Below are 27,833 nucleotides of genomic sequence, written 5' to 3'. Positions count from 1 at the left end.
TACTAATGTACCAAATTGGGCCTTTCATGGGCGCAAACTTTTAACAGAAGCCCATAGAATGCCGAATTGCTTGAGCTTAAATTGAAACGAGAGAAGGCTTTGAGGCCCAGCGCAGCCACATGAGCACATCAAAGTTGAAAGTTGAAACAGACAGTTGGGTTTGTTACATGAATTTTTTTATATTAAAAAAAAAAACCAGTCCAAAAGCATCCCACTTTCTGGCACGCCGCCCAATCATTTGGACTCAGCCAGGCAATCACCCAACTTCCATTCCCTACTTCGCTCGCCCTCTCTATCATCTCTGGCCCTTCACCACTCCGATCACTGACTCGTTTATACCCAAACCGCATCCTGCCTCGTTTTCCAGCTCAAGCTCCTGCTTATGGCGATGTACATCATATCGCGGCGAGTAGTAGGTGGATCGACGCCGTCAACTGCGTTCCGTTATGCTACTTGTTGGAGACCCTATTCGACGTCGTTTAGAGAGGAAAGAGACACCTTTGGACCCATTCTCGTTCCCTCAGACAAGTTCGTCTTTCTCTGTTCTCAGCATTTGTTTCATTTCCATGCTTAATTCGAAGGGATTTATTTATTTAATACGTAATTTAAATTTTTTTTTTTTTCAGGTTGTGGGGGGCGCAAACTCAAAGATCGTTGCATAATTTCGATATCGGCGGCGAGCGTGAACGAATGCCCGAACCTATTGTTCGCGCCTTTGGCGTACTAAAAAAATGTGCTGCCAAGGTTTGAACTTCTATCTTTTGTTTTTGGGACTTGCCGAGTGGGATTGGGATAGACACCTATAACGTGTTTGTTGTATTGCCTGACTGCAGGTGAACATGGAGTATGGTCTTGATCCAACTGTAGGCAAAGCAATAATGCAAGCTGCCCAAGAAGTCGCCGAGGGAAAGCTAAACCAGCATTTTCCACTTGTTGTATGGCAAACTGGCAGTGGAACCCAAAGTAACATGAATGCCAATGAGGTTAGCAGTGATTCATGAAAGTATTGTCATGGTTATCATACTTGTATACGTTGATTTATGGGGTACTATTGGACTGTGCCCAGGTCATTGCGAACAGAGCAGCTGAGATACTTGGCCATAAGCGTGGTGAAAAGATTGTCCACCCAAATGACCATGTTAATAGATCACAGTCTTCTAATGACACTTTTCCAACTGTAAGCCTTTCTTTTCTTTTCTTTTTGTAATTTTTGTTTCCTGTCTTGTGGTTTATTGAAACGCTGTGTGTTATTTACAGGTCATGCACATTGCGTCTGCAGTGGAAATTAATTCAAGACTAATACCAAATTTGAAAACATTGCATACTTCTCTACATTCAAAGGTAAGCAGATAGATATTTCATGTATCTGAATTATTTTCCCATAAAGGGATCAAAACTTGTTATTGATTCCATCTGTTTTAATATGACCAGTCAGATGAATTCAAAGATATTGTTAAAATTGGACGCACTCACACGCAAGATGCAACACCTTTGACTCTTGGGCAAGAATTCAGTGGCTATTCAACACAAGTGAGCGTACATTACTCTTGCAGATATTGTTTCACAATTGCGTCATGCTCATCTTGTTACGAGGATAGGCCATGCTTGATATCTTGTTTATCAAAAGCCTTTTCCTTTGGCTGCAGGTGAAGTATGGAATTGACCGAGTCTTGTGCACTCTACCCCGCATGTATCAGGTTGGCAACTCATGACTGTCAGTTGCTTTTCCTCCCCTTTTATTTTTTCTTTTAAATATTCTGACTGATTGGTAATTTTGTCTGAGCAGCTTGCACAGGGTGGTACTGCTGTTGGGACTGGATTGAACACAAAGAAGGGGTATGAATAGCCTTAAGGTTGAAGAATATTTGGGTTTTGTTTTTCCTTGTTTTTATCATTTTACGTTTGCCTGCATTCGTGTCAAAATGTAACTTCGATTATGGGAGTCCTGGTTTCATTTCAATTCATCTTTTTTCTTTTTCCTGCACTGATATTTCAAGATTTAAGTTTCTTCAATAGGTCATCTTATTCACCATTCCTTTGCCTATTTAGTACTCCTGAATTAGTATCAGATAGAAAGATGTATGCTCTGTATTTTATTACTAAAACTTGAAAAGATTATACCTTTCATTGTAAATTTCTTGTGTTTTGGCATTTGCATTTATTTTGTCATCTCCCATATTTTAAATGAGCAATTTCTTCTTCAGTGGTCCAGGGTGATCCACATTGTGTGAAACTGACAGTGGTAATTTTCGTGTCATAATCTAGATTTGATGTAAAGATAGCTGCGGCAGTAGCTGAGGAAACAAACTTACCATTTGTCACCGCCGAAAACAAGTTTGAAGCTTTGGTTCGTATACACTAAATGATATCTTCTTCTTCTTCTTCTTCTTCTTCTAGTGGAATGGATATTTAACTTGATGGAGCAGTTGGTACATATTTTTCATCGTACACAACAAACTAATATTGCATGCTGTACGTTATTTGTTTCCGCCAGGCTGCACATGATGCTTTTGTTGAAACTAGCGGAGCCCTAAATACAGTTGCTACTTCTCTGATGAAAATTGCAAATGACATACGTTTATTAGGAAGGTTAGTCTACTATTTGGACCTCACCTGCTTTTTCTTCATCACTCCTTGTACCCTTGTTGTAAGAACTTCACGGTGCTTTTCTTGTATAGTGGTCCACGTTGCGGCCTTGGTGAACTCATTCTCCCTGAAAACGAGCCTGGCAGCAGCATTATGCCTGTAAAACTCTCATACCTTGCCCAACATATGTTTGACTGAATAGCCCAAAACCTGTAACTAGCTTTTTGTACAAATTAAGTCCCACTAAACTTGACATCTTGACTGAGTTTATCCTGTTTCAGGGGAAGGTTAACCCTACTCAGTGTGAGGCTCTCACAATGGTCTGTGCTCAGGTAAAGTGTCTCCTGTTCTGTTTCATCAAGATAATATGAACAATTGGGAAGTCATTAGTAAGTTGTTGTATGATGTTAGGATATTGTAATCCTGCTATTTAAAGTTTTTCTCATTACGAAATGGTATTTTAATTTTTTTTATGTTGTGCAGGTTTTTGGTAACCATGTGGCCATTACAGTAGGTGGATCAAATGGTCACTTTGAACTTAATGTATTCAAGCCAATGATTGCTAGTGGTCTCCTACATGTACGTTCTGTTGTAATATTGTTATGATTTGTTCTTCAAATGTTGTATGTACAGAGATTTCAGAAGTAAAACTGGTAGCAACTAGGTACACACACATTTCTTGCCAGTAGATAGTGCCTTGTTAAGAAAGTCACTAGTCTGGAAGTTCACCTTTGGAAGAAATGCAAAAGAGTTATGATAGAATCTGTTTGAAGATTTGGAATATTATGTGCACATTATGTGTTAAAATTGAGAAAGAACCAAATGTGATTCTTGTAAAGCATTGGTGTTAAAAAAGTGATTATGTGTTTATGTGTTAAAAAAGTTAACCCTCTCAGTCATCCTCACCAAATGTGATTATGTGTTAAAAAAGTTCGATTTGGATACTGGAATTGGAACGTCATTTGGTGGGTACGATATTTTTGTAAAGCATTTTCACATATGTGGATGCATTATGATTTATTGAGTTTGGAGTCTCATGTTCTGCTATATTGCTAAATACATGCACTTGTTCATTGAGCTGGTGTTTTCTTAACTCTTTACTGGCAGTCTGTGAGATTGCTTGGGGATGCATCAGCTTCCTTTGAAAAGAACTGTGTAAGAGGAATCGAAGCTAATAGGGAAAGAATTTCAAAGTTACTTCATGAGGTCAGTTTATTCTTGGTGAAGAATATATAACTTTTTAGTATTCCGTATCTAGACCCCATGGCTAATTAATTTTATGCTCTTTCTGTATGGAAAATGCATGGGTTTGCAGTCACTAATGTTGGTCACATCGTTGAATCCTGTGAGTTTCCACCCATTCATGTGTACATTTTCCTTGTGTACCTTTGATTTGAGTCAGACTTATATTTCTGCTTCTTTTTCAGAAAATTGGTTATGACAATGCTGCGGCAGTTGCAAAGAAAGCCCACAAGGAGGGATCCACTTTGAAGGTAATAATTGCTTCCTTGTCCAAGTGATAATCTGTTCTGTTCCACAGTACTGGGTCTAGTTTGGTGGGAATTTAGGAGTTCAGAAGTAATGAAATTATTTATTCTGGCCAGATGGCTAGCTTAAATTCAAGTACTGGAAAATTCTGGCTGTTGTTGTATCAAACCATGTTTGAGCATAGGCTGAATCAGTAGGAAGGAATGAAATAAATGCAATGCATTCACACAATTTTGTAGAGAGTTGATTTGGCATCGTAGCTACTTTGAGTCCTTTGCATATTTATATAGTTGAAATATTGAATCTAAAAAGCTGTAACAAACAACTCTGCAGGAAGCTGCATTGAAACTTGGAGTGCTAACCAGTGAAGAATTTGATACACTTGTGGTGCCTGAGCAGATGATTGGCCCATCTGACTGACTGACAGACAGGTTTAGAAGCTGTTGAAAATTGATTTCCCGGCATGAATTGCCTTAATGATTCATCTTTGCATTGTCTCTTCGGGTGAAATAAGGATTAAAAGTGATGTATGTAATTCATAACGTTTACGAACGATATTGTTGAGGCTTTGTAATTTGGGTTAATTTTGTTGACAAAAACAGCCGCCAACTGGGTCACAGAGGAGGAGAATGCCTCCACAAATTTTTGTAACAATGTCAATACAGGGTATTGAGAAACTCACCCCGCAGAATAAAATGAAGTAAAAATTTTACTTGTTATATGTAGGTGTAATTAATCTACTTTTACCCTTCTTATTCTGGTTTATTTCTTTATAAATGTCTATATATAAGTTAGTTAACGGTCCACAACGAACCTTTGATAAGAAATTTTATCTCTGGAAGACCAGAACTTTTCCTTTCTTGAGGCGTTCAACCCTTTATTATCTGCAAGTGCAACATGACATCGCCCATCTTCCAAATGCAATGCACCTTCTTCTATAATAGATTGGTGGTGGGTCCCAGATTTAGAATACAATGCTCTGCTGTTTTAGAAATTGAGGACAGGGAAGGACCTACCATTACCAAACTACCATCTGCTTGTCTCTTTGGGACTGTGACCCTTCCAACCAACAGATCTTTATCACTTCTTTTTAATTTTATTTAATTATTTTACCAGTTGAAATTTCAGTATGTGGATGTCCTGCCTTACTTTAACAATTTTACTACATTATTAATAATAATAAATTATGGACAAAATTTAATCCAGTTTCCTGATTTGGGAAGCGGCCGAGACAACCAAGCACAACAATTAAATTAATTTACGGAAAGGAAAATTAGAATCTAGATCCAAAAAAGTAAACTCAATGCTTTGATTAATTAACTTAACTCATATTTGTCCTAAAAATTAATTTGTATTTTAAAAGATTGGATTATGAGCATAAACCATACGTGCAGTGCGAGCTAGATGCCAATATATCTTTTTGTTTTTATGTTTTTCTTATTTCGTTTAAGGAGGAAAAGAAAAGGAAAAGAAAAAAGAAAGTCTAAGTTCCAAATGAGTCTTTCGCACTCGCGAGGGCAAGACCCTCGTATAATCGTATTCCTGTATTATTGAATTGGTGCGTGGCGTACTGAGAAAAGTAAAAAAAATTGGTGCGTGACGTTGTTTGTCCGTGACGCTTTTTGGCTCTCTGAGGCTGCGTACTGTCTCGGTCTTTCTTCCTCCACTTTACTCATCCTACCCTTTCCCTTTTTCTTCACTTTTTACTGTTCATCTTCCTCTTCCTGACCATGAAAATTGAAACGCTTTTCTGTTTCAGAAACTCAGCTCCTACGTAATGGACGCCGCAGATCACTCCTTCAAAGTTCTACAGTTGATCTCTCACCCTCACTTTGTCTTTGTCGTCAAGCCTCAAGCTTGGTAATAATATAATTAGAATCTCTTTCTTTTTTGTTTATGAACTGCTCTTATTATTGGCCTTGTTTGTTTGCATCTCTGAGACTCGAGTGAACATCTCTTTGGCACCTTTAAGCATTGTCAAAGTCATTGCCAGATTAAAGATCATTGCAAAAAATTAGTTTCAAGCATGTTAATTTGTCTGGAATCTGGATTGAACAAATGTAAGGAAAATAGAGAGGGATTATTAGTTCCTCAGCTTCTCTTTGTTTTGATAAGCATTTTCCAGGGAAGGAAAACTTAAACTATGGTGTTTGATGAAATGAAAACAATTTTTTCTTTTTATAACCAGAAAAAAATAAATTGCAAGATTTCACCCGAAGGGTCATATGTCATTATATGTCAGTTTGGTTTACTCATTTCTTTTTGTTATTGTTTTTGAATTCTGTGAAGTTCTCAGATTCATTAGAACAGCAGTTGGATAATGGATTCCTGTGATTGCATAGACGCACAATGGCCCCCTGATGAGCTTCTGGTGAAATATCAGTACATCTCTGATGTCTTTATTGCCCTCGCCTATTTCTCCATTCCCTTGGAGCTTATATATTTTGTGCAAAAATCCTCTTTCTTCCCATATAGATGGGTGCTGATGCAGTTCGGTGCTTTTATTGTTCTTTGTGGAGCAACCCATTTCATAAATGTCTGGACATTCTATATGCACTCCAAAACTGTTGCTGTGGTCATGACTGTTGCAAAGGTTTCCTGTGCTGTTGTATCATGTGCTACTGCTTTAATGCTTGTTCATATTATTCCGGATTTACTAAGCGTCAAAACTCGGGAGCTGTTTCTCAAAAACAGGGCTGAAGAGCTTGACAGGGAGATGGGCCGTATGCTAACTCAGGAAGAAACAGGAAGGCATGTTAGAATGCTCACTCATGAAATTAGAAGCACATTGGACAGGCACACTATACTCAAAACCACTCTTGTTGAGCTGGGTAGGACTTTAGGCCTCCAGGAATGTGCTTTGTGGATGCCGTCCAGAACTGGTATGAACCTACAGCTTTCTCATACTCTGAACTATCAAATACAAGTTGGCTCTACTGTGCCAATAAACCTTCCTATAATCAATGAAGTCTTCACTAGTTCTCGAGCAATTCGTATACCATACACCTGCCCACTGGCCAGGATCAGACCGCTTGTCGGGAGATATGTTCCACCTGAGGTTGTTGCTCTGCGGGTACCCCTATTAAATCTTTCGAATTTCCAAATCAATGACTGGCCTGATCTCTCTGCCAAAAGCTACGCAATCATGGTTCTGATTCTACCCACAGATAGCACCAGAAAGTGGCGAGACCATGAACTGGAACTGGTTGATGTTGTTGCAGATCAGGTGTCTTCTATTGTTCATTTGTTTTTTCTTTTCATTGGTCAGGCTAAAATAACTGATATATCACTGTCTTCCTTCTGATTCCTACATGCATGCTAAAGGTTGTAACAATAGTTTAGTTGTCTTCGGCCCTCTGCTAAGGTGGTCAAGAGTTGTAAGGTTGGGTGGGCTAGGTCTTTTACAGTCATGAATTTAATTTTAATATGTCATACAGGTAGCTGTTGCTCTTTCACATGCTGCTATTCTGGAAGAGTCCATGCGAGCCCGTGATCAGCTCATGGAGCAGAACGTTGCTTTAGATTTAGCACGGAGAGAAGCAGAGATGGCAATCCATGCTCGCAACGATTTCCTTGCTGTCATGAACCATGAAATGAGGACACCAATGCATGCAATTATTGCACTGTCTTCTCTTCTGTTAGAGACAGAACTGATTTCAGAACAAAGAATAATGATAGAGACAGTACTAAAGAGTAGCAACCTTTTGGAAACACTTATTAATGATGTTCTTGATCTTTCTAGACTTGAAGATGGCAGCCTAGAGTTAGACATTAGAAAGTTTAACCTCCATGGAGTTTTCAGAGAGGTACATTTTCCGGATTAGGGCTTCAATGTGTACTTTCAAGTACTTTGGTTTTTGGTGAACTTACATGCAACCATTTTGAAACTGTAGGTAATCAATTTGATACAGCCCATCACATCTGTGAAGAAGTTGTCTATGAGTTTGATTCTATCCCCAGATTTACCCCTGTGTGCTGTTGGAGATGAGAATCGGCTTATGCAAACTATTCTAAATGTTGCTGGTAATGCTGTGAAGTTTACAAAGGAGGGATATATTTCAATTGTAGCATCTGTGGCAAAACCGGAATCTTCAAGAGACTGGCGACCACCTGAATTTTATCCAGCATCCACTGATGGCCACTTTTACCTGCGAGTTCAGGTCAATGACTGCATTTAATCTTTGTTTAGCTTATGTTAGTATTGCATTTTGTATGCTGAGGTTGGAGGCATCTTTTAGTATGTTGTATGTTATGGAGAAGCGCAATTTTGATTGCATTGTAGTCCTATAAACTTCAACAATCTTGTAAATGTGATCTAATGGTATTCCCGGTGTTGCAGGTTAAGGATTCTGGCTGTGGTATTCTCCCACGAGATATTCCTCATCTTTTCACCAAATTTTCTCAGCCCAGAAGTGGATCCAATCGAATAAATGATGGTGCTGGACTTGGACTTGCCATTTGTAGACGGTAGAGTAAAAAAATTCCGACTTTTCACCATTTCCGTAGTGCAATTGAAAAAAGATATGAATCTGATATAAAAAAAAGTTATTGAAAAAGTTAATAATAATAATTGGAGTCATCAAGTAAGGTGGTGCTTTTGGTTCATTTCTTCTTATTCATTCAACTTGATCAACTTACTGTGTGAAATGACTGGATTAGGTTTATAAACACCATGGGAGGTCACATCTGGATTGAGAGTGAGGGCATTGACAAAGGGAGCATTGTTGCATTCATTGTCAAGCTTGGGATATGCGACAATCCTTGTGATACAACAGCAGCACACCAAATGGCACCTCAAGCACTACCACAACCACAACCAAATTATGGCAGTGGAGATCTCATTGCGCACAGACCAACCTTCAGCTTTAGGGATGGTGGTTACACCTCATCAAATCCACGCTATCAAAGAAGTGTTTGAAAGCCGATGGTTGTACACGTTTGACACTTTAGCACGTTGGGGATTTAGGATGTTCGTCGAGGTTGTAAAACATTCTGGTTTTTTCCTTTTCTTTAATTTGAGCTCAATAGCCCGAAAGGTCGCCCATTATGCCATCAATTATACAAGATAAAGAAGCAATAATGGGATTCAATGATACTTCTTAATTATTGCTAAATCTTCCTCTAAAACAAATCAGGTAGGTAAATCTGTTTAATCATGAACGCAACCATATCCATCAATCCACTTACTCACGGCCCTCACTCCGGGTTGAGAGAGGCCTACAGCCTCGCTTACCCCCCTCGCAAAACAAATTGGAATGCATCGGACAACACCATGGAAATTAGAATACGAGCTTTTCATATGAAATCACAAAACATAAGTAGGTAGATCGAGACCAAAACCGATCAATAGATAACAAAAGAAAACTAAGCTTCATACAGAGTACAAGGATTTTGAAATCTCTTTTAACCAGGAAATAAAGTACGGAAGTCCAAAACAAACAAACAAACTTGCTCGTCAAAACTAATCTACCCAAGTAACTTGAGGCAAATGGATCATCACGAGTCATCAATCCATCAGTTCTCCTCATTGGACTCACTTCTTGGATTTCTTAGATCCCCTGCAAGCAAAGAGATTATTCAGCAAAATAAGCAAAAACGATATCTATACATTATACGATCTCAAAGAAGCATACTATACTTACTGTGTTGGTTGAGATGGGGCAACAGCAGCTGGCTCAGCAGCTGGCGGTGCTCTCTCTCCAGGTCCCTGAACACATTTAGAATAATCAGAAATGTGGGTCTCAAAAGAAATGTGAATAAATTATAATCGTCAGTTTTTGTGAGGTACACTAAAAACAGGATCAAACTCTTGAGCATGAGCCTATTTTATTATCAATAAAGTTCTAGGAAATGATACTATCAAATGTTTTAAAAAATAACTAGAGCATCCCATCACTTAATATATTATATAGGTTTTAACAATACCTGAGCCAAGCGTTCCTCCCTCCTAGCATGTTTCCTTTCCCTGCTAGCCTTGTTCTTTGCCCGCTTAGCCTCAAACTGATCGGACAGAGTCTTCTCTCTCGCCTTCTCAGCCTTTGACTTGTGGATGCTCTCCATGAGGACTCTTTTATTCTTGAAAACATTACCCTTAACCTTCATGTACATGTCATGGTACATGTGCTTGTCAATCTTCTTTGATTCCCTGTACTTGCGAAGCAAACGCCTGAGCACACGCATCCTCCGCATCCACAGGATCTTGGTAGGAAGCCTTGCCTCCCTTGTACCCTTACGCTTACCTAAAAAATTCAGAAACCACTCATTAAAATGTATGATCAACCAAACAACAAAGAAGGCATTCAAAAGAAGCCTTGCCTCCCTTGTATTGCTACAAGCAAACACTAGTTTATACCAACAAATGGGAATCTATGTGACATGCCCATGAACTATAAGTATGATCAACAAAACAACAAAGCCTGCATCTCATATATAATCGACCTACCATGTCCAGAGTGACGCCCCTTCCTCTTAGCCTCCTTCATGCGGCGTGCACGAGATCGAGAGTGGATCTTGGTTGGCTTCCTGATGATGAAACCATCCTTGACCAACTTCCGTATGTTTTGGCCTGCACTTGACAATCAAAGCCATCAAAAAACAATAGAAGAACACCCAAACATAACCGCCGAACTAATTTCATAAGCATCTCATAAGGGCAAAATGCAAACAAAACATGATTAAAGCATTGAATGTCACTGTAAAAAAAACTTCCAATTCATATCCTAAACTTGAAATACGTCAAATACAATTCCGAGCACCAAATATTTTCAAGAACTACGTACGATGCAACTTAGTACTAATTTGGAGAAAATACAAAGTTAACAATCAAGCCAAAGTTCGATATAGATGTCCGCAGCTCATAGAATTAAACAATTCTCTATATTAAATGTAAAACACATAAAACCAAGCATCACTCAAACCTAGCTTCGGTCAGCTAACAGAATCCTAGAAACTTCAACATGATACTCAAATCACACCCGTACAACATAACTGTATTTGTTTCATATGGTTTCACGATATATCAGCAGCCATACGGTGTATAAACTCAGGTTTAGACAAAGACATAAGCAAACCAAACAGATGATATAGCATAGCATACAGATCAAAAGAAATAAATTAAAATATGAAAATGAAAAGAAAGAAAGGGAGCGTACGAGAATTGGCCATGGAGATGTCGCTGACTTCATTGGGGTCGAGCCAGACCTTGCCGCGACCACACTTGAGCACGCTCGCGGCGAGCCTCTTCTGGAGCTTGAGCGAAACCATGTCTTACCTCCTTTTGTTTTGGCAGCTGCTATGGCAGAGAGGATGAGTTGTGTGGAAGAGACGGTTTTATATATCACACAGGTTTGCGCTTTAGAGTTTAGACCTAGGGTTTCCAATCTGGGTGGTGAGGTGGGCCTTATTTGCTGCCGTAGGCCTTTGTTCTCTTTTAAATGGCCTTTGCTGCATTTTGCCAGTTGGGCTTTGTAGCTGGTAGTCCAGCCCAACAATACAGCAATTGGGTTTGGCTTAGCTGGTTTTTTTGTGTGGATATTTTAATTAGCTTATCCAAACAACTTTTTATCTTTATCTTTACTTATTTTGGTTATGGTTGAGTTTATTTCCTTAACGAATAACATTATCCTTTATGCATATGTGGGTTATGTCAATTGGCCAAAGTATAGACGACCTACACAACGCTATATGTGGGTGGCCGCCTCCATAATATAAATTTTTTTTTTTCAAGCTTAAGGTACTTAATCTCTACATTAGAATAGTTATAATATCATTTTGTAGAAAGAAAAAAAAGACAAATTAAGTTCTTTATGGCTCACAATAGTGACGTCCATCCATTGACCGTATAAGTCATTACTAGTATGATATTGATTTGGTTAAGAAGCTCCCAAATGTGAGTGGGATTAGTTGGCCTAAACAACAATAGAAAGTTTGTTAAATGGGAACACATATCCCAGCTCAAAGTGACCCATTGAACTTGAAATGCCTGAATGCTGCTGGTGACGATGCTGGCCAGGATCATATTTTGCAGTGCAGTCCTGTTGGCAACCTTGACAGTAATTCTGCTGGCTTTGTTTTCACCACTACCTAAAAGAAAGCCATCACCGCCATGGCTGGACCTCTCCTTGTACATCCAGCAACCACAAAGTCCCAATATTATTGATGCAACAAGCTCCAATAATAATAATGATCATGTGGCACAATCTTCTCAATCAGACGGCGGAGGAGCATTCATCTTCCACCGCATGCTCACAGAGGGACCCGAGAACACTTCTCGGGTGGTGGGGAAAGCGCAAGGGTTCATTATCCCAGTAGAGCAGTTTGCAAACTCGGGTTTCAACATAATCTATCTCACCTTTCACACGCCTCAGTATTCGGGTAGCCTAAGCGTTGAGGCCAAGCATGTCTCCCCGAAAGACACCGAAGAGCTTACTGTGATGGGTGGAACGGGGTCGTTTGCTTTTGCAAGAGGACTAGCTGTTTTTGCTCAGAGTATCCATGGTGATGCCACTTATCATGTAAAGTTGCAGCTTAGATTTCCTAATAATCAGTCTCGGACGACCACAATTCTGGGCTGATGATGATTCAATTCATGATGCACTGGTTTTGTTCTGTAATATGTTACTTAATTGATGATAATTCTTTGTTACTAAAAATACAAGTAATGAATTTACATGTTCCTTCCATTTTCATGTATTTTCATTTTTCAGCAACATGAGGAGTTGTTAGTGTTCATCAACGGAACAAAAATTTATTGATTGGTTGGGCTTGGGTTACAACTAGAGCCCAGACCTCATCAAATTCCAGAGTTTAAAATCCTCACCTATCCTCTAAGGTGGAAGAAGGTCAGGCCCAATGATGAAAAAGAAAAGGCCCAGTCAACCCATCACGTGTTCGTCGCCCCTGAAATAGTAAGTGTAGTACAAGAAAACATAAGAAGTACAAGTTTTTGAGCGACAAGTCAGAATATCTGTCGGCGCCCACCGGCCACACCGCAGTGACTCAGTCGCTGTATTGGTCATAGCTTAGGAAATAACGAAACTGGAAATTGGAAACCAGCAGCGCCGCTGGGATTGGAAACCGGCGGCGAAGCCAAGCGTATTGCTTGCCAATTTTACATCTGCATTCACCTAACCTAGCCCACACCACCTTGCTTTCTCTCTCCTCTCACAATAAAAAGGAAAAAATAATTTCATTTTTTCTTTTCATTTTTTTTTCTCCAAAAAAATTGGTGGATGGAAAGACTGCTCCCCACATATCACTCACACATAATTTATATATCGCAGTTAGAAATTGGGATTTACATGAACTTATTTGTTTTTTTATAAATGTTTTCTTTTGATAAATATACTCCTGAAATGAAAGTGCACCATGAACGATCCTGTTATCCTAGAAGTTAGAACAATAACCAAAAAAAAAAAAAAAAACATGACAAACGAGGATAACAACAATAAACAAATTGAAACAATACGTCCAGAGTTACATTTGGATTTGGGTACAAAAACATTAAAAAAGAAGCAGGTTTTATAACTAGGCACAATTTAAATAAATGAAACAACGCCTCTAATCGTAATTAATCAGCAACAGTGAATAATGATCAAAATACCCTAACCAAATGACCAAATTTACAACAATATTAATTTACAGAGCAGAAACGCGGTCGTCATCGAAGCTCCAGAGATCACCAACCATGCCTTCCTGAGCTGGAGGATGCTGGGTAGCTGTGGACTGCCCGTCCAGATAGGGAATCTGATAGAATTTCATCATGTTCTCGTACGCCATTAGCTCCTCAGAAAGCTTTTGCACTTCGTTCTCTTCCATGATTGCAATCGCATCCTTATTCAATATCCCTTCTTTCGTTTCCTCTACCTCTTTCACCTCAGCTTCACCATAACAACAGCTGCTCCCATTCTGATTGCAACCCAGTAGCCCCGCCGTCGAAGAGTAAGCGCCATCTGAACCAGACCCGGAGTTTTCTTCCCCCGAAATAACAGTTGGGTCAGTGTTCACAAGATTCATGGAGCTCAACCCCTTGGAATTGGAATTGGAATTGGAGGAAATTGTTGCGATCTGGTTTAGATCATAGCCAAATCCCAAATCAAAGCTTTTTGGCATACGACTATTACTCAAATTCTCGCTACTGGTTTGAAACAGAGAAGGAGGATTGGGGTTTCTCAGATAGGTTTGGGTGGGAATGTCGTCGTCTTCGTTAGGGAAATTGACCTTGGCTTTCTTACCGCGGATTTTGCGAGCCTCCCTATCGTAAGCTCTGGCTGCCTCTTCAGGGGTGTTGAAGGTACCAAGCCAAACTCGAACCCCTTTTCTGGGATCACGAATCTCCGCGGCCCATTTGCCCCACGGACGCTGCCTGATGCCTCGGTAGAGGTTCTTCCTCGCCCTCTTGGGGGGCTTCTCTTCTTGCCGGTTACCTGTTTGTAAAAATGCCAGGCTCAGAACCCAGAAGGATTTAGCTTCACAGAAAAATAAGATAGGGGTAGAAAGAAGACCGTACCTGAAGTGGGTTGGGCTCTTTTGCGTGGGGATGAGTCGGTACGAGTGAGTGGGCTGGGATTGTAGTCGAAGAAATTGTCGGGATTGAGCTTAGCGAAGGGAGAATTGGGCCATATGTCGGAGGCGGTGACACGAAGGCCACGGTTGCGAGGGATGAGATTAGCGAGTATAGCACCGCCACACATTCCTGGGCTTGAAGAAACTTGTATGTATGAGACTCAGAGACAAATTTAGAAGATGTGAAAGCTGAGAAAGGGTTTTAGGAGGACGGACAGATGAGTAAGAAATGAAGAGAGATGAGGGAGAAGGGAGGGGGTTTTGTACTGAGAGAGAGAGAATTGGCACTCCACTGCTAGATATATGTCTTTATCGGGAGCCTTCCTCTGATTTACCTACCCCTTTTTATTAATTTCTTAGCGTGGTCTTTAATTTTATCGGGCCTTGCGTGGCTGGCAAGGCTATCTATCAGCACACAACTCTCGTTCAGTCTCTACTAATTGTAACGCGTACACTTTGAAAAAGCCTGTGATGATCAACGTGACAATTTTGAAAAAAGTTTAATAAAAGGAGAGGGGACAGACTCTAATTTATCATGAGAAATCTGAATTTATAGGTAACTCAAGTAGTAAAGTGTATTTTTTCTGCACTCGAGGATTTAATTTTGATTCTCCTTTTTCATTTATATAGAAAAGAAAAGAAAAAAGTTGTATTGAGTAATTTTTCTATGGTGGCGCTTACATTATATGTTTATTTTAATGCATCCATTTTAAAGGCAATTTAGTAATTTTAATAAACTGAACAAGGGAATTTTTTTCTTCTTCTTTTTTCGGGCTCATAATCGAATAAGGGAATTAGTACTTAGCAATGCTAGCAACTTGGCAACGAAAGAATTAATAAAAATAATAATGGGACAATCGCTACAACCCGATTATTGTATATAAATGAATCTTTTGTCAAACCCACCACAAAAAAGGTTAGAGCGCACATCAAACTTGAGTAACATGTTGCAAGTGGAAGAGCAATTCCAAAACAGGTGGTAGTACATTTGTTGGGTAACAATGTCGAGCGGTTTTACATTTGTTTACTCCTAACCTAAACAACTTTGCTTTACTCCAACACCCCAGTGCTGCTGACCTTGCAACTTGGTAGATAATTAACATAAGCGAGATGCGATGCGAGAGTGAGCGATGCAACCTAAACTTGTTTACAAACCACCAATTAAGCCCATGGTGTGTGTGTGTGTGTGTATAACATGCTGGTTGTTTTGAATTGAAATGTAAAAGAAAACTAGGTAGCCAGCTGACGATTAGTTGTATATTGACTGTCAATTTTGTAATATCTTAATACGCACCTCTTTCGTACTCACGTCCTCTACTGCAATATATGGCTTCTCCTCCTCCCACCCACCCAACAAAAAAGGAGAAGAAAAGAATCAAAAGCCCATCACAACACAAAGTCTCTGAGCCCAAACCCATAACGGGCATCAGGTTGGCCCAGATCCGTAGCAGCAAACACCCACCAGTCACAGCCCAAGTTACTCTCAAATCAATGCCAGCACAGTTTGGTTGGGGATTTCTTTACCAACGTGCACCCAACCCATGTAAACTCTCTGTGCAGTGCGCAGCACATATTTAATCAATCAATTAATTTGGATTCTGGATATCACAAACTTGAACCTTTTCCTCTGGCCACAAATACTTAAAAAGAAAAGAAAACTTGAGCCACTTTTCCTATATAACAAAACTCTGTCTTCACCTTGTGCATAGCATTAGCACTGGCAGCATTAGCATACATTGGTTACAAGAATTGTAATAATGGCTCTCACCCGTTTCCTCGTTGCCACCTCTATGCTTCTCTTGACATTTCTAGTCACTGCCTCTGCTTCAGATTATGGCTCTGCTCCCAAGCCAAAGGTTGATGATCATGACACTCCAAAACCACCAAAGGTTGATGATCATGACATTCCAAAGCTGCCAAAGGTTGAAAAGCCAAAGCCACAAGAAGTATATGCAAAGCAACTACCTCACATCATTGGTATTCAAGGGCTTGTTTTGTGCAAATCAGGCCTTAAAATCTTCCCCATTAAAGGTATATATAGTCTCTAGTTCTAATTCTATGTTAAGTAATCACCAATTATATGTTAAATCAGTGAGTGCTGATCATAATGTTCTGTTGGGTTGGATTAATTGTAGGAGCTGTGGCAAGGATAACATGTCTGGCTGAAGATGAATACGGCTACGAGACCGCCCCTTTCTCCATACTGAGTGGAGCAACTGATGCAAAGGGTTACTTCTTCGCAACATTGTCACCTTCAGAGCTTCAAGATAAGTGGAAGCTCACAGAATGCAAGGCCTTCCTTGATTATTCTCCCTTTCAATACTGCCAAGTCCCTACCGATGTTAACCATGGGATTACTGGTCATCTGCTTGCTTCTTATCGCATCCTTAACACCAAGAAGATCAAGTTGTACTCTGTGGGACCCTTCTTCTACACCTCTAAGACTGAACCTAAATCAACCCCTAATAATGGCTATTAATTCAATTGATTGATTCTTCATTGTTGTTGCTTTGCTTGTTTGATTTTTTTTATTGGTGGTAAGACCGTAAGAGGTTTTAGGCTCTGCCATTTTGGGATTATTAATTTGTAATAAGGTGCTTTGCTTTGCTTGCTCTGTTAGAGCATGCCTGTTTTTTCCTTCTGGTTTTTTTATAATACAACAAGACGTTTATCCTTTCATAAGCGTTTGAATTCCCATAATGAACCTCCTCTTTTCTTCAATTGGACATATATACTTCCCATAATGTGGTTGAAGAATAGACAGACAGATCGAGTTGTTCTTCCAAAATTTAACTCAAATAAGGTTGTCAAGCGACATGTTTTTCCATCCTTCCATCAATATATAATTGATTGAGATGCATTTCTTGTGTGTGAATATAGTGACTGAAAAACATAACTCACATATTTTTGGAGGCTTAAATGTGGTTATTTTTTACCCATTCAACTAATTTAGTCCTTGTGTTTCAATTTGATTACTTTTGTCTATGTGTTTTACTTCATTCCTCCCAATTATCATTAGGAAAATTAGGCTTAAATGTCAAAATATTTCGTTTGTTGGAACTTTCCAGCCAATATAGTAGATGTGTTTTACTCCATTAGCCAAGATAGTCATTTCGTTCCATTGAAGTTAGTACATTACAAATCATCTAAAATTACTCGCTTCTTGAAACTATGGTCAAATCCCACATTGTTCTCTGTAAATTTAATAAAAATAAAGTACAATAATCGTATAAAAGAAATTAAAATACATTGACTACATTGACTGCCTAACTGAGTAATACACATGCAGTTTTGAAGAAAAATGAATTAGTATCTCCTTCCTGGCTTCCTCAACTGGCCATGGCACTCAGACTCAGGCAAATGCCATAACCAGTATTTGGAAGAGAAATACTTATAATTGTAATATTGCTAAATGCATGGAACAAGAGGGTCGTGGATGCATGAACGACGACGGCCTGAATTTTTTATCGCCCAAGTTGTAATGATTTTCAAGCATTATCTAAACAAAATCTGGCTTCTGTGTAAAATACTCCAAACCACCTCAACAAGCTACACATTCATTGTATCCAAAAACGACGTGGCTTATATTATACAAATATATATATGCTTGATGTATTATCTATGTCGATCGTGCAACCAAGTCAGTTCCTGTAATTCATTTTCCCTATATTTATATATATATATATATATATATATATATATGTATATGGACCATGGTGATGCTCTCTATCCATATCCATCTTAATTAGCAAGCATACCTCAAAAGTCGTTGACAATACACTCAATGGCTTTTAACCGTTTCTTCTCTGCAACCTCTTTGCTAGTCTTGGCATTAGTAGCAGTGCTGATTACGCCTTCTTCTGCTGCTGGCAATAATCACTATGATGAGATGAACCTACAACCAACCAAATCCATTTTGGGCATTCAAGGCCTTGTTTATTGCAAATCAGGCCCTAAAGTCATCCCTCTCGAAGGTACGTATCTCCATTAAACTCTATGAAAGTCACTCACTTAAAGATTGAATACACCCCTTAATTAATTTCCGGCTCGAATTCTGAGTTAACCCATCCATCTCCATGGACCATGCATGCAGGGTCGGTGGCCAGGATAACATGTGAGGCTGTGGACGAATATGGGATGGAAAGTGCACCCATGACCATCTTGAGCGATGCAACTGATGCCAAGGGTTATTTCTTTGCAACACTTTCTCCTTATGAGATTGAAAATCACAAGAAGCTCACTCAGTGCAGAGCCTTTCTCGAACTCTCTCCATTGGAGTCTTGTAACGTTCCCACAGACTTGAACAATGGAATAAGTGGTGCTGTGCTTGCTTCATATCGTCTCCTCCACGACAAGAACATAAGACTTTATACTGTAGGGCCTTTCACGTTCACATCATCCTAATAATATCAATGGAATAAGTGGAGCTGGGTTCCCAGCCCGCGAAACAAGAAGAAGAACAAATGTAACAAGCCTCATTTGTATTAATCTTTGTTATTATTATAATTTTACTGCTTCATTAGGCAAATAAGGGGATTGAGCCCGATATACTTGACTTGAACCACAAGACAGAGCCCGTGACTCTTCGACTTTGACATCACCGGAATCTTCTTGATCGTACCTATTAAAAACCTTTGGTTTTCTCGCGCCTTTTCTTCCTCCCAGAATAAATATTTATAGATATTACCATCATTATATTAATTAATTAATTAATTAAACCCAAAGAAAGCATGGCAAAGGAAGAAGAAAGAAATGGAAAACAATACAAAACACGAGCAGAGGAGGCAGACAATTTCAATTAGTATTGGTGGTGGTGGTGGTGGTATTGGAGGGCTGGATGTGTTAGGCGGAGCCTTGGCTATCGCAAGTTTGGTAGCAACCTTCTTCACCATCAACAAATTAAGAGAAGGCCGCCATGTCAATAAGAATCTAACAACACCCACCAATGACTCATCCCAAGGATCCATGGAAATCGAGTGCTTCACAAAGGATGACGAAGAGGAGGAGGGAACCGCCCAATGCCGGTATGTTCCTTACAATTCATGCTTGTTTGTTTGTTTGTTTGTTTATGATGGGCTAAGTTTAGTGTTTTTCTGATGGCAACGGTTTAATTTACAAAGAATCAAGTGATGAAACTTCAAAGCCGATGCCTGCCCAAATTGAGCCCTACCAGATGGTAATAATCCAATCCAATCCAATCCTATCCTACCCTATCATATCCCTCCCTATGACCACTCTAGCTAGTTGCACATCAGGATTTATAGTATCTCTATAAATCAATGAAAAGAACGAGACATCCTCAGTATGTAAACGCCAAGAAGAGAATCTCCTCACCCATAATGACTTGGAAAAACCAAGTATTGCAAGTGCAGCCTTGTTGCCAGCAGCGCATGGCAGACTAACATGGATAACAACTGCTCCGAAGAGCATTTTTTAGAGAAAGTCGGTGATGGAAGCATGGGGGAGTTGCCAGAGAACTCATCGCCAAAACTAGAGGAAACAAACGATGGCCTAGAGAAGTTGGAGAAAGAAGACAAAATAGTCCAAACAGATAAGCACGACAGGGACAGTAATCTAACAAGAACGAGGAGGTTGTTGAACAAGGAGGGGGAGAAAGAGGAGCCCTTGATGGAATATATCCAACGAGCACACTCAACTACATTGAACATTTGGATATCATTGCTAATGATCGTGATTTTGTCGTTGTGTAATTATGTTTTTTTATCCTGACCATTCTTTCTTTCATTGATGATCAAGCAACCCAATCGCATTAGGCGACGCAAATACCAAGGCAGTTCAACATTTAAAAAATAATAATTAAAACAAAGAGAAAAAAGATACGTGAACACTACACCACAGAAAAAAGAATTATGTATAGCAAGATTCGTACAACCAACCCTCTGTTTCTTGCTTAGCTTTTTGTCATTTTCTGTCGTCTCCTCTCCTCTCTCACAATTTTCTTTACAAAGTGTATACACTAAGCCTAAGTATTCACTCCGTTTCCTATATACAGTAGTAGTACCCCGAATTTAGACTTTGCTCATTCTCATGCTGCCAGCTTATTTGGCCCTAGAGTCTCCAACAAATAGATGAAAAGAAAACTACGGAGCTAATTAAACAAAAATCTTTCCTTTTTTATTATTAAAACATGACGGAATTTCAGTATTTCTGTAGGCAAAACTTCATACCCATGCCTGTATGCAACGGATGGATGGGTGGATTGAGCTTTAACGGCTCCGTGAATTAGCATTCAAGATATCGGGGATTGTCCACTGAGCTAGGCCAGCTGCAACCCGTAGACCATCCCAAGACACCTAGAATTACATCAATGCTTGAGCATGCCCTAACCTGGGAGGGGAGAAAAATCTCATGTCAGGACAGAAAAATTCACCAAGTCATACAATCAGGGTTCAGAGATAACGTCTGCAAAATTACCAAACTTTCCGCGCTTCCTTCAACATGAAATAACATGACAGCCATTCCCCTTTCCTTGTCGATCTCAGCCTGGTCATTGATGGTAAAGGTGTTACAGACATAAATGAGAGGGGAGATATATAAAAAGCAGAAATTACTAGCTCCAACCACTCACCACACAAGAACAAATAGTAATGCCCACAGCTGACAGTGCTGTTGTAACCTCAGCCATCATACCTGAAATTATTGTTTTAAAGTTTAAACAGGTCCAACAAGTAGATTGAAAATATTTTTGAGTAGTGTCACTTATGTTTTAACCTCCAGACATAACAAAAGGAAATCTAACAATGATTAGTTCAATAAAAGCTGTACCTTTTCGATCTACGGAAACCACGCAAAACCATTGTATGGAGTGCCCTTCAATACTATGCCAAGAGGCAACCTTGCTGGCCTGCCAACTTTCTAAACTGGGCAAGGCTTCCTTGCACATTGGAATATTAGCTTGTAACATTCTGGCAACACCATTTCCTTGTGACAACATCTCCCCTTCCGCCTTCAAACTTACATGGTGGACATTCTTGTTGTGTTTTCCATTCACCTTGGAAACCCCAGCACTTCCATTTCTAATCTGAAAGGGATCTTCAGAACTTCGTTCTGGCAATGACAGTTCTACAACATTCACCATCATTTTCTCCCATATAGGTTTGTATCCTTTGGAGGCTTTTTGGAGCTCTTCTTCTTCGCTCTCTTCTTCAGAATCAGCAATGAAGTCATTTACTTTGTCTGCTGTTATTTCAGCAGCAGACAGGGCAGCTTGCTCCCTTAAGAACTACAGTCATGATGAAAGGTTTACTATTAGAGCACAGCAGAAGTAAAAAGGAAAAGTAAAATTAAATCACAATCCAACCAACACAAGCTACCTTCATAATTTTGTGTCTGGCACTACGAGTTTTTGCATGTTGCAGCCACTGCTTGTGCCTCTGAAAAGCTGATTTTCCGGTAAGTGACTGGGGAAAGAGAGAGGAAAATATGAGCCCTAAAGGCACAAGCATGAGATAACTAAATGATGAGCATGTCAAATTACATGGGAATTACTATAAATAACTCCTATAGAAGTCTGTAGAAATTAGAATTCTATCCATAAAAAGACCTGCCTAATGGTCAAACCTAGAACATATCAAATTTTTGTTCTTCCAAATAATTGAGACCTAGAGCTGTTTCATAGCCACAATTTATGGAATCATAAATTGGGTATCAAATACCAATTACTACTTTTTTAACCTTGACGAATTGAGCTTGAAATAATTAGCATGCTACTGCTGAATTCAGCTTAGACTATTCCAAATTTTGCCATATAATGTGTGTGCGCTAAAATTTTGTACATCTTATAGCATACATTTAAAGAAAGGCAAAGATAGATGATGGTTGACAAATACTGACATTATAAGTGATTATCTCGACAACTTCTGCATTTGCAAGTACATGCATAGGAGAAACAAGATTGCCATTGACCTGCAACAAATCGAAGTTCATCCTAGTTTTAATTCTATAGAATGAAACTAGGAATTTAGAATTGAAAAAGAATATCAGTCAAATGTAAGGAAAGTACCTTAGCTGCTACCATTTTGTTGCCAATTTCAGTGTGTATCATATAAGCATAGTCAATAACAGTTGCTCCTTTAGGAAGATTTTTTATCTGTACATATTGTAAAAATATCTATCAACATAATCAAGCATAATTTTCTTGTATGTAAAGATTTATGTTCTTCTTATCCAATTAAAGATAACAACAATCCCAATTATGAAGCAATCCAATTTCTTACCTCTCCCCTTGGCGTAAACACAAACACACGACTGCCTAATAGATCTCTAGTTATAGTTTCTACAAATTCTCGAGAGCTCATGTTGCCAACAAATTCCTCTTGCCATTCTCTGATTGCATTGAGCCAGCCAATCTGGAGGAAACAAGAGACTTGATCCATGAAATTAGAATCAAAATCATGGGACATGAAAGGGGTCTGCCAAGAACTCCCCCCAAGGACAACTAATACAGAATCAAAAAATAGCAATGAATACAGGTACAATACCCTGAGTGCAATGTTTGCATTGTTAAGGCAGACAGTCTTCCCTCTCGAACTTCTACCATAAGGGATAGTACGCCCAACAAAACCAGTAACAAAGCCTCTCCCACTATAATGAGAAGCAATGCCTCTCTGAGCTATCAGATCCATCTCTTCTGTTCTTATCTGCCCAAACAGAAAGCCACTGATTTAAATGAACTCCGAAATAACTGAAGTTACCCAATATCAACTTTGGAAAATATGAACATGCTCAAAAAGAGCATCTGATAATACCTGCACTTCTAGCCGCAACATGCTTTCATACAAGAAAGGAATTACAGTTGTATGGAGACTCTGATAGCCATTCGGTTTTGGGGTGGCAATATAATCTTTCATCTGCCAGAAAAGATAAACAGCTACTTGTAAATTTACAAATAACTTCTGCTGATGCTTAACTTGAATCTTGTAAGAGTTCAAAGACATACGCACCGTTCGAGGAATAGGGGTCCAGATTCCATGAACCAGCCCAAGAACATGGTAGCAGATCTGCAGAGAAAACAACAATAAAATGAAACATATTAGTACAGAGTCAGCAAAGAATTCCCTATCTCCTGGAACAAGAAAAAAAATACCTGCTGTGGTGTGCACAAAGGCCCAACTCCAAGAGATGGCTTTGGTTTGATCACAATTCGGAGCTGGTAATAACGAAGAAAAGCTTTAAGTCAATGAAGAAATATGAATCATTATTAAGTGTCCTCAACAAAAGTTGAAGGTTAGTTGAAGGTAAATATCAGAACAAACCTGTGCAATTTGATTGACCTCATTAATTGAACCTTTAGATTTGAGCACAGCTTTATAGATACTGCAAGCGAACATAAGAACTGTCCATGTTAGCCTGAGAAATAGTCCTCGTAATAACTGTTGAAAATAGACCATGAAAAAAACTAACTACTGAAATATGAATCAGAAATTATGATTTAGCAGACAAAGCATGACACACTAAGCTTGAAAGTAACATCATCTCATTACAAGGGTTACAAGAGTGATAGGTGGTCATGTTCCATGCCACCTTAAAATCTCTTTGAATAATGTCCTTGTATTTCTTGTGCCAGATAACAAAACAGTATTTAAAGCATATAATCAAGTCAGAAAGAATAATGCTTCTAATGAGTTTAGACATACCAAGCAGGCTTCAAAATGAATGAGAAATGTAATAGGAGTTATGGTCTGACCTGTATGGTTCCTTACATACAACGCGAACTTCAGTTTCAACAGTCATGAGTTCTAAGAACTCATCATCCTCAATCTTCTTCATCAAAATTTTGTTTGCCTAGCACAAAGAACTAAGGTTTGATGAGCAAATGTCACTGATAACACAGTCCAGGAAAGATAAACTGAGAACTTCTATTGGATGCCAAAACAGTAACAATGAAATAGATAATCTTCCTTAAGCATTATGTAGACCTTGTTTAACGAATTAATGCATTACCTCCGCAAGTTCTCTCCCATGCTCTTTGTAGAGGTCTGCAACTCTTCTCTTGATCTTAGCATAATCTTCAGCGTTTGTGTACATGAAGGAAAGGTTTTCAAGCTCCAACTGCAATATGGTATCAGCGCATTATTAGACTACAAATTAACAGAAGTCATCGTATATGAAAATAAAATATATTTAAAACTTTATCACTATAAATTATCTCAGTCATCATAAACTTGAAATTCAGTTGTGAAACCCCTCGACCCAAGACAAGCATAACTTTTTTGTCTTGTCTAAAGTATACCTTAGGATGTAAATTTAAGTCACAACTCAATGACATTTCAAATTTCAGAATGTGACGACTTGCAATCAGAAACTACTTATTTAAGCTACAATCAATCATAATATAGGTCCAAGGGTGCCATTATAGTGCAACAGTTGAAAACTGAAAAAGTGAGAATTGAAAAGCATAAATGTGTACCTTGATTTGGTACATCCCAAGCAACTTTGCTAGTGGAGCAAAGACCTGCAATGTCTCACGTGCAATGCTGGACTGGACACAACAAAACATCAAACTGTGTCAGGCTATCAGCTACTTATAACCAATGAACTTTAAACAGACAACACATCACCTGCTTATGTGGGGGCATGTGTGAAAGAGTACGCATGTTATGTAATCTGTCAGCTAATTTGACAATGATAACTCGAACCTGGGGCAACAACTAATTTAGTTTCCGAATAATTTCATCTACACACAACATTTAGAAGAATGATAATAAATAGATCCACCTCCTCTGTCATGGCTAGAAGCATCTGCCGTAGGTCATCTGCTTTTACATCTTGTACAGAATCCTGCTCGCTCTTACATTTCAATTTTCCCAGCTTTGACACCTAAACACAAGGAGAAGGACATTGAAGTACTGCATGCCGAATTAATTGGAAGGCTTTTGAAACATTAAAAGAGCTATTTAAAACATAAAAGCAGAAAGTTATTAATACTAGACACATTAAGGCACGGCACCTTAGTTTCTCCTTCTACAATATGGCGCACAGTTGCGCCAAACTCCTCCTCTATCCTTTCGAAAGTAACAACATTGGTATCCTCAACTGTATCATGTAGTAATCCAGAAGCAATGGACTCCCAATCCAACTCCTAGGAGAACAGATACAGTTAGAATCAATTGAAATATGGGAATAAACATATAGAAAGAGGCCTACTTCTAACTTTGCAAGACTCACAAGTTCCCCTAAAATACGTGCAACTTCGACTGGATGAATGATGAAGGGCTCTCCACTGCGCCTTTTCTGACCATCATGGGCCTCAAAAGCCAGCTACACAACCAAAAACTAACGTTATATACAATCATCAATCTTATTCAATGGTCTTTGAAGACAAGAACCTAAAATTTCTTGTTAGACATCTGGCTGACCTTAAGAGCATTGTGGACAAGTTCCAGTTCTTTGGGTGAGAGGTATGAGATAGTCGGCTTAAGATCCTGGGATAATCAGATTAAAGATAACATAATGCACACCATAAATATCTCTGTTGGAAAAACACTATCATTCTCATTAATGCGTACTTAGGCAATAATCAAAGTTTACCTCCCACAACTTTTCAGGAGAAACCTCATTCAAGGCATCTGAAGACAAAGATGAAGAACACTGCAGATGCCATCTCTTACAAGCAACATTAAGCAAACCTGATTTAAAAAGTCTTCCAAGAACTACAAAGTCTGAAGCTTCGGCAGAATACCAACCTCCTATGTTAGAGGGTTCACATCTCTGTAAAGAGTACATTATCAAACAGATTCCATGATTAATAACCATGCAAGATTGTTGTGCGAACAACATACCACTAACACTATAAGGGAGGCAGTTCAAAAATTTACAGAGTTGCATCACTAAGATTCTTGAAAAGAAAACTATCTACTTGGTGATACTATGCTTATTTTAATAGCTGCATTGATATGGTGCACCATTTCATCCATTTATGGACATGATCAGCTTGAATGCTGCCTAGGGACTAAGCCAGCATGCCAGGATGTAAGAAGCAATACTTGCACCCAAAATCAAGATAAGCCGAAACTATCTCTAATCAAGGAACTTGGTTTTCAATCAGTGGCAGAAAGTAAATCCATAATACATAAAGAACTTACATTATTAATCCGGTTTCTTCTTCCATTTCGCGCATATGGCAACCACGAACACTGAGGAGGATGAGCTGTGCTCGCAAGAAACCCAGTCAAGACTCTTGGAGCTTTCCACGCACATGAGAGCACGCTACAGTCATATCTCCCACTCCCGTCCCCTTTCGACAGCTTACATACGTTCACGCATTCTAAAGAAACTGCAACAATTCACACATTCCGAAATCAACTAGTGAAAGTTAATTCCCTAATGCCCTGTTTGGATGCTCGGAAAACCAGTACAAAATAATTCGAGAATTTAAGGTTCACGTTCTTGCAATTTGCAAATCAAAGGAAAACAAAAACAAAAAATGGAAAGCGCAGTGTCCGTACTAGGCTAAGTTCACTAGGGTTTGGTAAAAACAAGTCCAATACAAGAGAATCGAAAATTCATCAGTGTCCTACATTTTCTGATCAGGCAACGGAGAAGCGAGCAGATATACATACCTGACATGGAAGGAGCGGAAGCCATTTGTAACAGAAGAGAGCAATCTCATTGAATCGAACTGAGCATTAAACGACACATACGAAGGACGCAACGCAGAATGAAGAAAGTAGATTGGCAACTGATTGCAGCCAACCAAAATTCAAGCGCGCGCGTTTAATAAGATAGAGAGGGTGTTGCTCCACTGAGAATCGGAGAGCTTATCTCGAATCGGAGAGCGGTACGGTGTCCGCAAAACGTTCGGTTTCGGACAAATAAGCGACGGACTGAAACTAAGAATTTGGCCAACAGATAATTTGGAGAGAGAGAGGGAGGGATATCGAGGAGCTTAGCCAAGGCCACACAAATGCCGTTTGATAAAGATATTTTCTTTTTCTGATTTTGAATTGTTTTTTCTTTATGAGCGACAATGCTATGGTGCGGAGAGAACAGATTTCGACTTTAAGCCATCATGACCACATGATGACACGCCATAATTTGGGATGCAAGGGAAAACGCTCTTAACCACTTTAACTACAGTTAATCTATGATTTTGTATGTTAATTTGAAAACTATGCCCTTTAACTTCTGTAAAGTTTCTATTATGCTCCAAGCAATACATCCTGGAATTTCTCTAC

At 39.1% G+C, this 27,833-nt stretch overlaps 8 protein-coding genes across 12 annotated transcripts; 5 read left to right on the top strand and 3 right to left on the bottom strand.

The window, feature by feature from the left end:
- Nucleotides 1-122: 122 nt before the first annotated feature.
- Nucleotides 123-4,793, top strand: LOC117637765 (fumarate hydratase 1, mitochondrial). Its single transcript, XM_034372767.1, has 17 exons — nt 123-528; nt 627-744; nt 834-983; nt 1,067-1,177; nt 1,258-1,341; nt 1,432-1,530; nt 1,647-1,697; nt 1,787-1,836; nt 2,266-2,347; nt 2,495-2,589; nt 2,679-2,745; nt 2,868-2,918; nt 3,070-3,165; nt 3,694-3,792; nt 3,902-3,931; nt 4,014-4,079; nt 4,408-4,793. The coding sequence occupies exons 1-17, from the start codon at nt 383-385 to the stop codon at nt 4,492-4,494; spliced, it is 1,482 nt and encodes a 493-aa protein (XP_034228658.1). The 5' UTR covers nt 123-382; the 3' UTR covers nt 4,495-4,793.
- An 810-nt stretch (nt 4,794-5,603) lies between these two features.
- On the top strand, nt 5,604-9,180 carry LOC117637779 (probable ethylene response sensor 1). Of its 4 annotated transcripts, none has more exons than XM_034372787.1 (7): nt 5,626-5,725; nt 5,834-5,934; nt 6,364-7,300; nt 7,512-7,880; nt 7,968-8,234; nt 8,414-8,541; nt 8,734-9,180. In XM_034372787.1, the coding sequence occupies exons 3-7, from the start codon at nt 6,395-6,397 to the stop codon at nt 8,990-8,992; spliced, it is 1,929 nt and encodes a 642-aa protein (XP_034228678.1). In that variant the 5' UTR covers nt 5,626-5,725; nt 5,834-5,934; nt 6,364-6,394; the 3' UTR covers nt 8,993-9,180. The 4 variants fall into 4 exon arrangements, with proteins under 4 accessions (XP_034228677.1, XP_034228678.1, XP_034228681.1 ...); XM_034372790.1 differs by lacking the exon at nt 5,626-5,725 and having other exon boundaries at nt 5,732-5,934; nt 6,364-6,445; nt 6,550-7,300; nt 8,734-9,169; XM_034372786.1 differs by having other exon boundaries at nt 5,604-5,934.
- Nucleotides 9,181-9,349: 169 nt separating this feature from the next.
- Nucleotides 9,350-11,440, bottom strand: LOC117637780 (60S ribosomal protein L19-1). Its single transcript, XM_034372791.1, has 5 exons — nt 11,226-11,440; nt 10,517-10,639; nt 10,000-10,313; nt 9,717-9,781; nt 9,350-9,632 (listed from the first exon to the last, which is right to left on the bottom strand). Exons 1-5 carry the CDS (start codon nt 11,335-11,337, stop codon nt 9,608-9,610), a joined length of 639 nt encoding a protein of 212 aa, XP_034228682.1. The 5' UTR covers nt 11,338-11,440; the 3' UTR covers nt 9,350-9,607.
- Nucleotides 11,441-12,074: 634 nt separating this feature from the next.
- Nucleotides 12,075-12,647, top strand: LOC117612284 (dirigent protein 11). The gene has a single exon (XM_034341067.1). It carries the CDS (start codon nt 12,075-12,077, stop codon nt 12,645-12,647), a length of 573 nt encoding a protein of 190 aa, XP_034196958.1.
- An 866-nt stretch (nt 12,648-13,513) lies between these two features.
- Nucleotides 13,514-15,004, bottom strand: LOC117637978 (ethylene-responsive transcription factor ERF071). Its single transcript, XM_034373050.1, has 2 exons — nt 14,582-15,004; nt 13,514-14,498 (listed from the first exon to the last, which is right to left on the bottom strand). Exons 1-2 carry the CDS (start codon nt 14,763-14,765, stop codon nt 13,711-13,713), a joined length of 972 nt encoding a protein of 323 aa, XP_034228941.1. The 5' UTR covers nt 14,766-15,004; the 3' UTR covers nt 13,514-13,710.
- A 1,418-nt stretch (nt 15,005-16,422) lies between these two features.
- LOC117612132 (proline-rich protein 3-like) lies at nt 16,423-17,116 on the top strand. Its single transcript, XM_034340877.1, has 2 exons — nt 16,423-16,668; nt 16,773-17,116. The coding sequence occupies exons 1-2, from the start codon at nt 16,428-16,430 to the stop codon at nt 17,114-17,116; spliced, it is 585 nt and encodes a 194-aa protein (XP_034196768.1). The 5' UTR covers nt 16,423-16,427.
- A 1,305-nt stretch (nt 17,117-18,421) lies between these two features.
- On the top strand, nt 18,422-19,083 carry LOC117638693 (proline-rich protein 3-like). The gene is made up of 2 exons (XM_034373786.1): nt 18,422-18,611; nt 18,731-19,083. The coding sequence occupies exons 1-2, from the start codon at nt 18,422-18,424 to the stop codon at nt 19,039-19,041; spliced, it is 501 nt and encodes a 166-aa protein (XP_034229677.1). The 3' UTR covers nt 19,042-19,083.
- Nucleotides 19,084-20,466: 1,383 nt separating this feature from the next.
- Nucleotides 20,467-27,617, bottom strand: LOC117637707 (putative GTP diphosphokinase RSH1, chloroplastic). 2 transcript variants are annotated; one of them, XM_034372683.1, is made up of 24 exons: nt 27,219-27,617; nt 26,742-26,932; nt 26,188-26,367; nt 26,016-26,081; nt 25,825-25,917; nt 25,607-25,738; nt 25,375-25,476; nt 25,218-25,295; nt 25,067-25,138; nt 24,601-24,708; nt 24,344-24,441; nt 23,913-23,973; nt 23,744-23,806; nt 23,601-23,657; nt 23,406-23,507; nt 23,139-23,297; nt 22,875-23,006; nt 22,661-22,747; nt 22,492-22,563; nt 21,972-22,058; nt 21,424-21,880; nt 21,227-21,288; nt 21,073-21,141; nt 20,467-20,985 (listed from the first exon to the last, which is right to left on the bottom strand). In XM_034372683.1, the coding sequence occupies exons 1-24, from the start codon at nt 27,241-27,243 to the stop codon at nt 20,881-20,883; spliced, it is 2,658 nt and encodes an 885-aa protein (XP_034228574.1). In that variant the 5' UTR covers nt 27,244-27,617; the 3' UTR covers nt 20,467-20,880. The 2 variants fall into 2 exon arrangements, with proteins under 2 accessions (XP_034228574.1, XP_034228575.1); XM_034372684.1 differs by lacking the exon at nt 22,492-22,563 and having other exon boundaries at nt 27,219-27,585.
- Nucleotides 27,618-27,833: the final 216 nt, after the last annotated feature.

This window comes from Prunus dulcis, chromosome 8 (assembly GCF_902201215.1).
Source record: "Prunus dulcis chromosome 8, ALMONDv2, whole genome shotgun sequence".
NCBI lineage: Eukaryota > Viridiplantae > Streptophyta > Magnoliopsida > Rosales > Rosaceae > Prunus > Prunus dulcis.
This window is presented reverse-complemented; position numbering and strand designations above follow the sequence as displayed.